Here is a 15,126-nt window from a genome sequence, read left to right on the forward strand (position 1 = left end):
ACCTGTGTGAAGTCTGTAATCATATTAGCAGCATCTGGCATTCTAATGAGCAACTTTCATAACATTTCTACAAATGTTTGTCTAGAGTACTTCTATTCAAATGATTCAACATATTATGATTCCAAGATCCAGTAACCTATGTTTCCATGTTTCTAATTACAATACTGGAATAAGCCTGACTGAGTTGTTTTACAAACAATCAAACAAAAGGCTCCTACTGGCTGAACATAACCAGGTGCCAAGTGCGTTTTCTACCCAACCATAGTAACTGCGTCCATAAGTGATATCATCATGGTAAATACATGCTGTATTCCTTCATCCATCAACATTGCTGTGAAATTCCTCAAAATGGTACAATACTCTGAAAAGATGTCCCTGAAAAGCATACAATATTCAACTCATTCTTCTATAAGCCATACTGTAACATAATACATTGCCATAATTTCATACCAGTCTGCGTCGTTAGGTCCGATCATTCGGGGCTATAGCCCCAAATATTTTAAGCCTAGCCCCGAATATTTTTGCCCTGAGAAAGGGGGTGTTTATAGCAAAACAACAGAGCAGAGCAGAACTTGACTTGCAGTGTCCAAAGGTGTGATAATATTTATTTATTATAAAGGTAGATATAACCTCATCAACTTACTGATGCTGATCTCCCTTCAAAAAAAAGACAAGCCCCAGGCAAACTTGACTTAGCACCGGATCTTTTCAGTAGCTAGAAACATCCCTGGCTGCATGCCTGTTTGACATGTCCCATTGTCAGAAACATAATACTGAGGTGATACATTTACAAAATATGTGCTTCACCCACAATAAGATAAAGATGTGATGTATGTATGGAAAACTGTAATAAATTTATAGCACTTTATCTGGAATGTGGTTATATTACTTACCTTTCTCTTATCTAATGACATGAACATATGGTTATAATATCATTTTCACCAGCCATAAGATTGTAAAGTAGCAAAAGCATAGCATGGATATATATAAATTATATGTCTAGACTATTAAATTACACTATCACATCCCTCTTCCCAGTACACAACCTCTCAATTGATCATGAACAATTATTTTAAAATTTGAATTCTGAATATCTTCTACTGAACTCCACACTTATCATGTATGACATTGCGCTCACAATTGACTCAACAGTGAATAACATAAGCTCATTCACATGTTTATTGTCATCATTTTATTGGCTTGTAAAGGTCATATTCATTTTTTGTAGCAGCTTTTCCTTAGCACTTTAGAAAGAGCTTAGTACAAGGATTATACATATCAAATTTTGTGCTGGCTGACTTGCTGGTTCATGAGGACTTACAATTTGAGGGTAAAAAATTATGTTGCCACCTTTGTAAATTGATTGACATATTATTTAACTTTTAAAATTATTTAACTTTCCCTTCTCAACCTAAATAAATCATTCCAAATGGGATCAATGTATGAAATTTCATATGAATCAGAAGTACTGTTAATAAGAAAGAGAATTTTTTTGAAACATTGAAAATTCTCTTAAAAATGTACATTTTCAAGAGCTTGTAGATTCTGTTTTTCAAAGGATTGATTTCTCATTTGGAACACAGTTTGGGTTTGGCATTGTCATTGTGAACAGGTAGTTTGAGAACATCGCAAATTCATTTGCTTACAGTGGTCATGTGTTTTTTTTCATGTAGCTACATAACTACTGAAACTTAGGTAGAGTTTAGTACAGGGATTGTGAATACCAAATTTTGTGCCAATTGGTGGGATGGTTCTTGACGAGTTGATATTGAAACATTTGACAGCAAATCCAAGATGGCCAACAAGTCATGAGACATTTTTGTTCTTTTTGTAGACAAAGGGAAAAAGGCAACTGTGATGTTTCAAGTCTTGTCAGTCTTTTACTTTGTATCAAGGGCATATTGAGAATGTGTCATAAAATCCAATATGTCAGCCAAACAATGTGATGTGGACAATCTTAATACTGAGGAGACTTCCCATATGACACTATAAGCTACATGTCTATGAGTTTTTGAGCAACTGTTTACAATTTCTAGTCATTTAAAAAGTATGTCTGTTCAAAAGTGGGGAAAATCGCTTTTTTCATTACCTTTGCAAATTGATTGGCATGTGGCTCCCAGATTTGGCATATTAGGTTTTTGTTAGCAATTTAGTGAGAGTACCCCATAAGGACTATGTACAATAATTTTCTGGCTGAAACATTGATTGCTTCATGACTACAAAATGGTGCAAACTCACATTATAAATAAAGCTTGTCTGAACCTGTGTATGTTCATACAGCAAAAACCTTCTAGAAGAAGGAGAAGTTAGAAGACATAGTGTTCTTAACGGCCTTTATGCATATATCATTGGCAAGTTGTGCGTTTGGTGCAAATTCATTAGCCTAAACCAGGCCATGGGCAAAAAATGCACAAATTGACAAACGTGCATATTAATTGACATGCCACAGCCATGATATTTCACATAGCAACTCTTCCTTTGCAATTTAGATTAAGGTGCCTACATGAGTATTTGTACCGATTTTTATCTTAGAAAAGCAATTGGTATTTGAGAAGTTGATTTTTGAACCTTTTATGCAATGTTACAAAATGCTTTATTTTAATAATGTGTGGCTGAGGGTTCATGTCACCTAACAGGTGCAAAAATGGCATGAATCACCGTTATCTATGCCTGACTATAAACTTGTACAGGAACAATTTTCTGTCGGACACAAAGTTCTCCTCATAGCACTTATACAGTATAAAGCACTTACATTGGAATTCCATTGGAAGTGACAAATCTAGTTGTGCCAATACTGTTTACTGTTTTGACACTAGTTGTGTCAAAAATTATGACAAGCTACTTTGTTGAAAACAGAATTAACATAACATATAACATTTTTTTCAATTTACATTAAATAATTTATATATTTTGTTTCCATTAGCAGCAAAGCTCTGAAAGACAGCTGGTGTGAAAACCTCTTCTTGTTAGGGAATTTGAAACAGAATGAGTCAGGAGCATGAGATGAATAAGTGCTCCATATCCAGTGCAGGGAATGTTCCACAGATAGAGAAGTCCACAGAGCTGCGCTATTAAATATTCATATCATTTGTGGACAGACTCTTTCTGAATTCTTGAATCCTGTATTTGGGCTCTCCCCCTTGGATTAAACAAGCATTGTGAGATACCACCACTGTCAAGTGATCTTAAAAATTCTAGCTTGTATCTCAAACCAATTTTCCATGACTCTTTTTGAAAGAGTTTTAATTTAGTTGTTTTTATGTTAGCACATTTAACTTTGATGGAAAATCTCTTCATATCAAAACTTACTTGACAGAAATAGTCAAAAACATTCTCAGGCATAAATATATTCTCTGACTGGGTATGAACCGCATACCTCAGCCTCAGTATGTGGCAAACTGGCTATTGTAGAGTTTTTCATTCAGAATGCTGTAGTCTGAAACCAAACAGTACACATGGTTCAACAGCAATTCCAAGGTAATTTGAACATGTATATTTGCACACTGTATGTATCATACCGTATACACTTCCTATAGTTTCTCATGAACATATGAAATACAAATGCAATATACTATATTGATAGATATTTCACGCTAGTCCACTGAATTGTAAAGTGCCGCATGGATACCCTATGTTTTCATGGTTATACAGTATGTCCTGAAGAAATGTCCTGAAGCTACAAATGTAAGACTACTGTGTCATACAAAGTAAGACACACAAACAGATTCACAGACTGACTGAATGAGAGACAGACACACCAAGAGACACAAAGACAATGAAAGATAGAGGGGCATTAAATAAGCATACTGGGAATTTGACTAACCTGTGTAGTTTTCACGACAGATACAGGTGTACCCTCCCTCTCGGCGAGCACACACACCCCCGTTCAGACAGGGGTTGGAGTAGCAAAGGTTGATCTCAGTCTCGCAGTAATCTCCAGTGAAACCAGCTGGACAGCGACAGCGTAGGCCAGCAATCGGGTGTATTGGCCGGAATAGGATGGTAGGGGAGGAGATGAATGGGGCGGAGCTATTGAAGCGCAATACGGAGATGCACTTCATGTAATTCTGACACGGCTCACGTAGACACACATTGTCATCAAATGGAAGCACCTGTTGGCAAATAAACCAGCAATCACATCCTCTCATATCATTTGTATTTTTCTCATAACAAAGAGCATATAATATTAAGACAAATCTTTTGACCATAACCAGATATTTAGCCCTCACTGCTTCATATTAAAATGTCTTTCTCTGTCAGTGTTGAAGCTGTACATCTGTTCTGTTGTTCTTGTTCTTTATGAGCATTGTTGAAGAAATTTCTGGCCTCTGCTCCAAAAAAAGAACATCCATAGCTAGCATAGGATTGGAAACAGTGCTGGACCTCCCATTACCAACTAGAACCTTCTTGATTGAGAACAGAAGGATCACAGGAACTGAAAAGCTGGTTATAATAAGTCTTAGGAGTGTCTTAGGAGACATCTTTCTATTGTTACCACTGAAAACAGTGTTGCCCAGATGCATTGTGAGCAGACAGTGCAGTCAGCAAACTCCATAGTGCAAGTCATTCACACATGTGCCCTTTTCTACCACCTTAACATCCCATGCTGTCAACTTTGTCTTTGACTTCACTCTGTTACTAAATGTTATATTCCAATAGAAAATTTTGTTCTAATTAATGATATAGTTATGAACTACTTTTGAACCACAACCTGAGTGCCGATTCACAACCGCTGTCCTGAAAATAGACTACATCATGAGTGTATTCATGGGGGCTGCTCAAAAAGCAAAAGGGACTTTGACTTGCACATCCATCAATCGTATTACTTCATCAGACATGCTAAATATCACTTTCAGGCTAGCTGGCTAATCACTAACATATCTTCCTGGACAGCTGTCATTCTTTTAACATTGATTTGCCTACACGTTTGTAATTTTTAATTATTTACTTTATGGTACTGTGCCATAACTATATAGGTTGATATAACTTATTAGCATGTATGATGCAAAATAAATTGTCTGGCTAGCTAGCGAATGATTTCAGGAAACATCACAAATTTAAAGTTAGCTGGCTAGCTAATTTGAGAGTGATTGTAATTTTAGCTAGCCAGTTAGTTACCCAAGACACACTTGGCCATAGCCTCGATATTCTTGGGTGTGATTTCTCAATTAGGCCACCTGGCTAGCTAGCACTGAAGAAGACAGCTGACTATCTTAGTTTGCCAGCTAGCAGGGTAGTTTCCATATTGACGAGAAAATCAGCTATACATGAGTAGGCAAGTCGGTGAAGTCAGTAACATTAAAAGCTAGTTAAGCTGAGGCTTAACATGTTGTGTATCTAATGAAGTAATACATACTGTTAGAACATGTTTAATGGAGATGTTAGTCTGAGTTGTCTTCTCTTTGGGAGCCTGCAGGTATAACCAGGCCTCTTATAAATATTCATGAAGTCATCTTTTTCAGAAGAGCTTCTGGGATTTTGGAAGTGGACTGCCAGTTGTTAAAATGTCTACACTCCTTCTAATCCACAACTGTTCTCCCAAAGTTGGAGGTAAAGGGATGATTGCCATCTCCTATAGAGGAGGCAACCTGTCAATATTAAATAAATAAATTACTATTAAATGTAGAAATAAATTTTGAAATAGTAAAATAACTAAATATATGCATAATTGAGTAATTGAATAGATGAATAAATACATGCATAAATGCAAAATGCTTGAGAATAAGCGCCATCATGAAAAACAGAATTCAACATTTATGAAAAATGTAATTACTTCATTAATTATTGACTTCCTTATACAATTACTTATATATTTACTAATTCACACCACACAACTGTACTATGTCAATTAAAGTAGTAAATGGTATCAAATAAGCAGCTGATCCAAATGATATATATTAATATTAATATTAAGGCTGATATTAAAGCGATACTAGACCACCAGCCACCAAGTCAAGTTGCTATGCACTTATTGCACTCACATTTGACCAATTTAGCTGACTTGTTTCCTTATGCGCTTTGCAGCTTTTTACCTTGCCAAAAGTCATGCTTCTCACCTAGCCAAAGGGCTGTTACTACTAGGCCAATTTTATGGCAAGATAAACATTTCTCTTATACCTTATTTGTATTTTACAGACATAACAGGACACCATTGCCAAAATATTCAGGGAAATAAGGATGTCCTAATAACCACATAACACATCCATAACATAGGTATCCAATAGCTACCTTGAGTGCTGTTGCATAATAAACAAATAAATAATGACATGATTAAGTAAATTGATAAGTACGGCAATAAATAAATGCACAAGGCCTATTGGTAAGCCTTATTGCAAAGAAGAGATTAATTAATTTTGGCTGCCTCCTCATTTAGCTAAACATTCATTTTCAAACTCATTGAGCCTAGCTAGCTGAATAAAATACTGCATAGGGTACTGTAGCTAACGAGTCAGCCTTGTGAGCTAGCCTGTAAGTTCTTTGGATCAATTGCTAGATTTTGCCAACAAGCTTTGATTTACAAGGTGCAGTCTTTGCTTATAATATCAATCATTTTAGAGATCTCTGGACATCATACTCCATACTGACATCTGTGTGCATGTAAATTTGTGTGCTGTTGTTTTTTGTGTATGGTGTGTGTGAACATATGTGGGTGCATGCTTGCATGTGTTTGTGTATCTATGTGTGTCAGTGCAATGTGTGCAAAGTTAATGCTATCACATTAAACACAATAGCATAAATTATCAGCAGCTGATGGGTGATCCTTATCCTTACAGTAAAATCAGGTTAAGGCCAATTATCAATTTAAAGGTAAGTTTTCAACCTCTGCTACGTCTTGCCTCCCGTGTTATAGTTAACTCAGGCGTCCTCACCTCCATCTGAGCCAGAGAGGTGAGACGGGGCCGGTTCAGGTACAGCTGCTCCTCCAGTGCCTCCGAGGGGAAGAAGTGCCCCCCTGGCAGGGCAGCTGAAAAACTGACATTCAGGACACCTCCTGCCTCACCATCCGGCTGGATATTGAATACAAAGATGTCCTCTGGTGGAACAGAGAGCACGGCAGACACACCCTCTAGAAAGTGACCCAACAGCGGGGACAAGAAATGCTCCTGGGAGATGTTCTGCAGGCGCACGGTGATGCTATTGCTTAACATGTCCTCTGTAATGATCAGAACCCTGAGAACACACTGCGCTGACACACTATGGATTCCATCTGATGGAAAGAAGGAAAGAAAGGGAAAGAGGAAGGAGACAGCAAAAGGGAGAGGATTCCAAACTGTTATGATAGGATCAATTTAACGTCAACCAAACAGTATAAAATAATCAACTTAGCAATGTTCATCTCACTTTCACTGTTCACCGTCTCTCACTCAGCCCGGAGCCTCAATTTATAGACAGTATATTTACTTCCTACATCCCCTCCACACACAAGCTTGCGCATACATGTGACATGTGACAATATCCATTGATAAATTATGTATATTCCATTAGTCCCTTTGTTAGGAATGAAACCTATCAATGAATTCAAAAATAATCATTCACAATAAGCATGAAAATAATACATGTTATCTGGTTCTCTGCAAATTCTTATTTTTTTCTATACTTTTCAGGTGGCTGTTTGTGAAGTGAAGCTCATATTCCAGTAAAGATGTCAATGCAACTTATATTATGATTGAACCATTTTAACAATCAGAGCAAATTATTCTTTATTTAATTTCCCCTTTATTCTTGCGCAATTGTTGAAATGAGTGAGCTGAAATCAGTTTGTGAGAAGGATACTGATATATTTTAATAATGACAGGTAAAGATTCTGTTCCCCAGTATGGACAATTGCTCCTCTCTTCACCTTGCTGCAGTCATTATGTTGAATTTAAAAAAAATTCTTATGTTATTATGGATGTGCTGACCTCAGACACGAATGCATGCCCACACACACATACAGCAGAAGAACGCAGAAATATAGATACACATATTTGTGCACACATATCATCACACAAATGAGCATGTACACATATACATGCACACAGACACACACTTATAAATACATTGAGTCCAGTTGCAATTCAGCACTCCCACTGACATCGGAGGGGGGGGGGGGGGGTGTGGAGGGGGTGGGGGTAAGAGGGTGTGGAATGGGGAGATGTGAATGGGAGGGGGGAATGAGGGGAAGACACAAGGGAGAAGGTGGATTAAACACACAATTTCTCCTGCACCACAAAAGTGGGGCTGATGAATACAAAATGTACACAAAAAGCATGTAGTATAGCAGGAAGATCAGCATTTCACCACTCAACAGCTACCCCCTCAACAGTGTAACCGTTACAGTACCAGTTAACCCACTGATATCCCCAAAAACACCACACAGCTATCATAAGTTTTCTTTCAATGTGATTCCCCACACTTTGCAACAGCCCACCCAACCCCAGTCTCCTGTCCCACTTCAGTGCAGTCTTACCTGTGACAGTGACCATCATATTGGCAATGAGAGGTCGATTGTTGTCCAGTTTGCGGCTGAGCCGAATCTCTCCACTGCTGTGATTGAGCAGCAGGAGGTGCAGCTCATTTCCATGCTCAATGGAGTAGTGCAGTCGGTCCGAGACATCTGGGTCATGGGCGGGCACTCGCCCAATCACCCCACTTGGAAAGCTGTTGGAGCGGTTTGACACAAAGTTGTTAAAGATGATCTGGAAGTCCTGCAGCAAAGGCCCATTGTCGTTCTGGTCTACCAGTCGGATCCTTACTGTGGCACGGCTGACCAGGGGGGCAGATGTAGCCTGCACCACAATTACATACTCAGAACGTGTCTCATAATCCAGGTCAATAAGCGAAGTAAGCTCCCCAGAGAAGATATCCATCTGAAAGATCTCTGGAATGTTTCCCTCCACAATCTGGTACATGATCTGAGCATTTGGACCCTCATCTGGGTCAGTGGCTGTGATCTGCGCCACCACAGATCCCACTACACTGTTCTCCTTAACCAGAACCTCAAAGTCATCAGCTGGAAAGACGGGTGCATTGTCATTCACATCCAGCACCGTGGCCTGGATGTGCACAGGAGTACGCTGAGGGGGCACACCACGGTCAACAGCATAGGCTGTCAGCTCATAGAATGGCACGCTTTCACGGTCCAGACGCCGGACGGTGCGCACAATGCCTGAAGTGGGCTCAATGGTGAAGTCACCATCTCCGTCCTCACCATTTTGGAAAGTGTATTGTACACGACCATTGGCGTGTGCATCGCGGTCAGTTGCAGAGATCTGCAGCACACTGGTGAAGGGTGGAGCATCCTCGCTAACTGTTCCCTGGTACCGTGGGCTTAGGAACTGGGGTGCATTGTCATTCACATCATTCACATTCACCTCCACATAGGTAGTGTCAGACTTTTGTGGGATCCCATTGTCTCGTGCAGTGATGGCCAGTGTGTAGGTCATCTGGTCCTCATAGTCAAGCTCTGTGAGCAGTGTAATGGCACCACTTGCAGGGTCGATTCGGAACTGAGGTATGTTGTCCTCCAAGAAGTAAGTGATGCGAGCATTCTCTCCAACATCCTCATCTGTGGCACTGATAACTACAACTGTGCTGCCCGGTGGCCGATCTTCATTCACACTCACAGAGTAGTGTGCACTCTGGAAGACAGGCCGGTGTGTGTTAGCATCAGTGATGTTTACATGTACTTGACAAGTGTCATGCAGCGTACGGTCAGAAGCAGTCACAGTCAAGATGTAACGACGCTCCTGCTTGTAGTCAAGCGGCAGAGCCAATGAAACCAGCCCTGCCCCACCTGCTGTACTTATAGCAAAACGGTTGCGTGTATTACCACCTGTGATTTGGTAGGTGACAGCACTGTTGACATCACGGTCAACAGCGGTCACACTGATCACACTAGTGCCCACAGCTGCATCCTCATTTAGACGAACAAAGTACTCTTTCTGAAGGAATTCAGGCCGATTGTCATTGACATCCATCACTGTAATGGTGACACTGGCAGAGGCTGAGAGGGGTGGAGCTCCATAGTCTCTGGCTTCCACTCCAAAGAAGTAGTGCTCCACTGCCTCCCGATCCAGCTCAGAGCTTACAGTTACCCAGCCCGTGGCCGAATTAATCACAAAGGGCGTGTCAGGACTCGTGCCTATCAGGCGGTACTCTAGTCGGGCATTATCCCCTGAGTCTGTGTCGATGGCTTGGATGTGCAAAATTGAGTGGCCTATAGGGGCACTCTCAAGTACTGTGGCCTGGAATGGAGTAGAAACAAAAATGGGTGGGTTGTCATTGACATCAGTCACCTGCACACTTACAATGCCTGTGTTATTAGACAGTGGTGGGCGGCCATTGTCTTGTGCCCGCACCCTTAGAGTGTACTCCCGCTCTGCCTCAAAATCCAGGGGTGCAACCACCTGGATCTCCCCTGTGACACTGTCAATAGAAAATTGGCCCCGGCTGTTTCCACTGATGATGTTGTAATGGACTGCTGCATTGCTGTCTTTGTCACGGTCAGAGGCACTGACACGCAAGATATCTGAGTGCGGTCGCACATCTTCACGAACGGCGACCACATAGCGCTTCTCGCTGAACTGGGGCACATTGTCATTCTCATCCAACACAGTGATGTAAACCCTGACTGTGGAAGAGCGTGGACCAGGCTCCTTTCCCTGGTCACTAGCCTCCACCTGCAGGGTGTAGCGCTCTGTGCTCTCCCTGTCCACTAGGCCACGTGTAGCAATGAGTCCTGACCGGGGGTCAATCTCAAAGGCTGCCCTTGCAGCTGCAGCATCACCCACAAAGCGATAACGGATGTTAGCATTGGAAGAGGCATCAAGGTCAGTGGCACGCAGCTGGAGAATGGGGTAACCCTCCTCCACATTCTCACGTATGGTCTCACGATATTCACTCTGCTCAAACACAGGTGAGTGGTCATTGCGGTCTGACACTGTGATGGCTACCATGGTGGTCCCAGAGAGGCGTGGTGAGCCATGGTCCACTGCAGTCACACGGAAGTAGTGCAGGTCCATGTGTTCTCGGTCCAGAACCTGTGTGGTTGTCATCAGGCCAGTGGTGGGATCCATGTGGAAGAAGTCCATAGACCTACTGTTCATGAGTGGTGCCATGCTGTAGCTGAGACGCCCAGCCTCCCCAGAGTCAGGGTCTTGTGCTGTCATGGCAATCACAGAGGTGCCTGGTGGCTGGTTTTCTGCCACCTGCACCTGATAGTTATACTGAGAGAAATGGGGGTGCCTGTTTGTGGCCCGCCGGGCCCGACTAAGGGCACCTGACAGATTCTCCTTCTCTGTGTTCCTCTCTTCCTCTATCAATCTCTCCTCATCATTCACAGACATCTCCCCCTCACCTCCACCTCTCTCTTTATGCACACCTCCCTCTCTCTCTTCATCTTCCTTTCTGTCTGTAATCTCACCCCTCTCCCTCCATCTGCCTTTGTCCTTTTGTTTTACTCTCTCATTCTGTGTACTATTGTTGTGGTCATCCTCTACCTCTCTTTGCACAATCTTATTTATCCATTTCATTTCCTTTGTTTTTTCTCGAACCTGCCACTCACTCCCTGTCTGTCTTTCCCTCTCTCTGTCTCCAGCCTGACTGGTTCTCAACCCCCTCTCTCGCTCCCTTTCTTGTCGACCTCGCCCCTCGGTGTCGCTGCCCAGCTGCTCTTCCTGTTGACTGACGCTAGTGTAATGTGAAGCCTCTAATTCACCGGGTTTTAATTGCTGGGGCACGAGGTCTAGATCGGTATTTAAGAAATTGCGAATTATGCTGTTCGTATCGGCGTGGTAGCCCTCCGAAGGGACCTGCTTCGGCTGTGACAGCAGGGAATGTTCACATGGAGGCGCTCGCTGCTGGCCGTCTACACCCAAACCTGCATCGCTCAAATTGTGGTCATCAGTATCTTCTTTGTATTTTTTGTTGTTGTTATTGTTGTTGTTATTGTTATTTGTATTCCTCCAAATTATTATGTCTGAATCTGTAGCCAAATCCGAGGATTTTTCCAACAATATAGGAAACACGCTCATGACGGGAGCTGTCCATTGCGCTGGAAGTTCTGACTGGCTTGAGTCATCAAAGCGATCCAACTGCACCCGAACGTTGGATCGTGTGGTCAGATTGAACGTAAAAGTTACAGTGTGGCTTATTGTGGTGACATCATCAGTAATATCAGTTTCGATCACAGCGACGAGAGTCAACGGTAGAGTATAAGGAACAATAATGGTAGACGTTCTGAGCTTTATGGGGGTGTCCATAGAGTGAGAGAAAGGATACACTACAAAGGACTGAGTTACAGCATTACCAGTAGACATATAATGGGCGGTTCGTGTAGCAGGAACAGTGGCAGGCTTTTCATTGATTTCCTTTGTGATAATTTTGTAGAGATTAAAGAGCTGGCTGGTTTCCGAGGTGGGAGGGATCTGGGTATCTAGATTACTCAATGTCGCGTCATATTTGGGACACCTGTAGTGGGCTACAAGCCAAATTATTACGGGTTGAATCTCTCGGAGTGACTCTTCGGTCGGGACAGATCTACCCGCCTTTACCCAAGACCGTGGTCTCTCCACCAGACTCCTGCGGTCAGGCCGAGAGACAAAAAATCCCTCCCCCCTCTCTGTAGCTACTTCGATATCGCGCTTTGTTTTTACACTTAAAAAATGGGTCTCGTTGATCAGATTAAATCCAATAGTTTTTTCTGGCTGCCTATTCTCTCCCAAGCCATTGAGACCGAGGCGACCCTGTCGATGTGCACAGTCAGTACACGCGACAATGCGTTTCATTATAAAGGGAGACTCCAAGCAGCCGCTCGCACTGTCTGACGCTGTTGAGGATACAGAGCACGGGCAGGGCCCGCTCTCAGTGTCACCAGCTGAGACTATCGAATAATTACGCTCGCTGACCACATCAATATAATTGTAACTGCCACAATTACGGCCATTATTATCGCCAGTGTCCACCTCACAAACGGTCGAAACCATATAATATAAATTCGAGTAAAACTGGCACATTAGATGCAGTCGAGGATTCTCCTCTACTACGGGACTGGGCCAGCGACTGGACATGGGATAGTGGGCGCTGGCCCGTGTAGCGACAAGCACCGTGCCACACACATCGCTTTCACTTCCCCAGCGCTGGCCACTCATAAAGACTCTCCCTGTGGCTACTTTAGCAAACGGGGTAAGCAGCAGCAGGAAAGATAACTCGATGTACGTTCTAGTCCTTTGCACAGTCGGCTTTTTTGCAAATCGTATTGGGGATGAGGGAAAAGGTAAAACAATGCCCCTTCCCCCGCGGTTCCTCGTACCTTGCTGGAGTAGACTGCATGAAGTCCATGGCAGTTGTCCTCTCGTTGGTCTTTGTGCATCTCCACTTCCCGTACATAATAGGGTTGACTCGCACGGGTTTAGACACGGTCCCTGTCGACAAACGCTGTCGACTGGACAAATCAAACAGTGGGCGGATTGTAAAATCCACCATGGATGTTTCTCTGAATCGACTCCTGCTAATACCACCAGTTCACTGCGATCGGTCGCCCTCTTGCCAGGTTCGGAGCCAGGGTACGAGCCCAAAGTCCGGCAGCAGCGGGCCTCTCCCCTCTCTAGGCCGATGACAAACAAAGAGCTGATAGGTAGAATGAACAGGAGTTGAAAGAGCAGTCGGAATCCCACTAGCAGTGCAGCCATTAGTCTGGTAAGATCCCTGCTATCCCCCTTTTCTCCCCGTCTCTTTTCCTCGCTGATTGTACGTGTCTCTCTCTCCTGTTCCCGGCTAGGTTACCAACTCCACCGCCACCGCCCGACACCTTCCCCTGTGCTCCCCCGTCTTTCCGTGGGCCCGGGAAGGTCGCATTTACTCGCTGTGTTCAATTGGACTCAGACTAGCAACGTCAGGGGCGCAGCATCTCTCCCTTTCATTCATCTCCAACATGGCTCTCAGCAAACCTCATTGGTACCATCCATCCTCACACTACAATCCCTCCCCACCCTCCCCCAGCCATCCGCTCACTATTTAGAGAAACATAAGAGAATGGTTTATTCCAGTGCGCAGGACCGCTACACTTCGTATCACCGCTCGCCAGAGAAATGCCCATGTCCAACGAGACGCTTTTAACAGTTGTATTCATTTACTACAATTATTATTTTCACGAACAGAAACCACAAAGTACCATTCAGATTGTGTATATTAGGAGAACGTGCAACCAATGATCTGTTTACTGGATCTGCCATTCAGGACCTCAATGCTTAATCTGAATTTGTCCCAGCAGAAATATTTTACAGTGGCGAGGCACATTTTAGCCGTGCTTACAAGAAATATGCACGTAACCATTTTTAAGCGTCATTGCATTTTCAGGATTCCTTCCTCCTTCTGTCTTATCTTCATCCCCTTCCATTCATTCTATTTAAGTGCTATTATTGTACTGTCTGTGCCCATTTGGGGATAGATATAAAATAAAGTTGCCTCCCAATTTTTGAGAAAAGGTGCTTAGAGATTTCACATTTCTATATCCAAACCACATAAAGTAGGATATGACAGAGGTTACCATGAGTGTAGTGTGCGTCACCAGATGTGCTTTTGAATATAACAATCAATGCTAGCCAAGAATCAAAATTTCATGTAATCTCACCGGGGCTGCAACGCGCTTAAATAAATCAAGGAATCAAGTAATTTTAGAACCGCCGAAAATGACCGCTTTATTAATGTATTCGTTTATTTTACTTATAGACCTATACGATTCTGACATTTAACTTCTTCGGTTTGTGTGATTTGGATACATTATACTAATATTCCGTTATTATTATTACCGGTATCGTATAATCGTAGCTGTAACAGCCCTAGTACTAGTGGTAACCTATTTGTTTGGCATATGCCCTGCAGTGTTGAAGCAATTCTTTTAAAACTTTTGTGTTTTATTTTCCTACATGGAAAGGGCAAGCTCATGAACAATAATTCATTTGCATGCATAAATTTGGTCATATTTTAACGATTTTTAATTTTATTTTTATTGATTTTAAGTATAATTCTAATAATATATAGCTTCAGAGTGGGATTAACCTACTTCAGAGTCTGTGAAAGGTATATCAACATGCATATATCACTATATATGTGACTTCACTAATATGAGTGGTGTAAAGGGGGACT

At 42.4% G+C, this 15,126-nt stretch overlaps 1 protein-coding gene across 1 annotated transcript in view; it reads right to left on the bottom strand.

The window, feature by feature from the left end:
- celsr3 (cadherin, EGF LAG seven-pass G-type receptor 3) overlaps positions 1-12,937 on the bottom strand; it is an 81,540-nt gene extending 68,603 nt beyond the window's left edge. Inside the window, 3 exon segments of the mRNA XM_036532664.1 lie at positions 3,824-4,112; positions 6,870-7,207; positions 8,450-12,937. Of these exon segments, the coding sequence (XP_036388557.1) occupies positions 3,824-4,112; positions 6,870-7,207; positions 8,450-12,767 (4,945 nt within the window). The 5' untranslated portion in view covers positions 12,768-12,937.
- Between the last annotated feature and the right edge of the window lie 2,189 nt (positions 12,938-15,126).

The sequence above is a fragment of the Megalops cyprinoides genome, chromosome 7 (assembly GCF_013368585.1).
Source record: "Megalops cyprinoides isolate fMegCyp1 chromosome 7, fMegCyp1.pri, whole genome shotgun sequence".
Lineage (NCBI taxonomy): Eukaryota > Metazoa > Chordata > Actinopteri > Elopiformes > Megalopidae > Megalops > Megalops cyprinoides.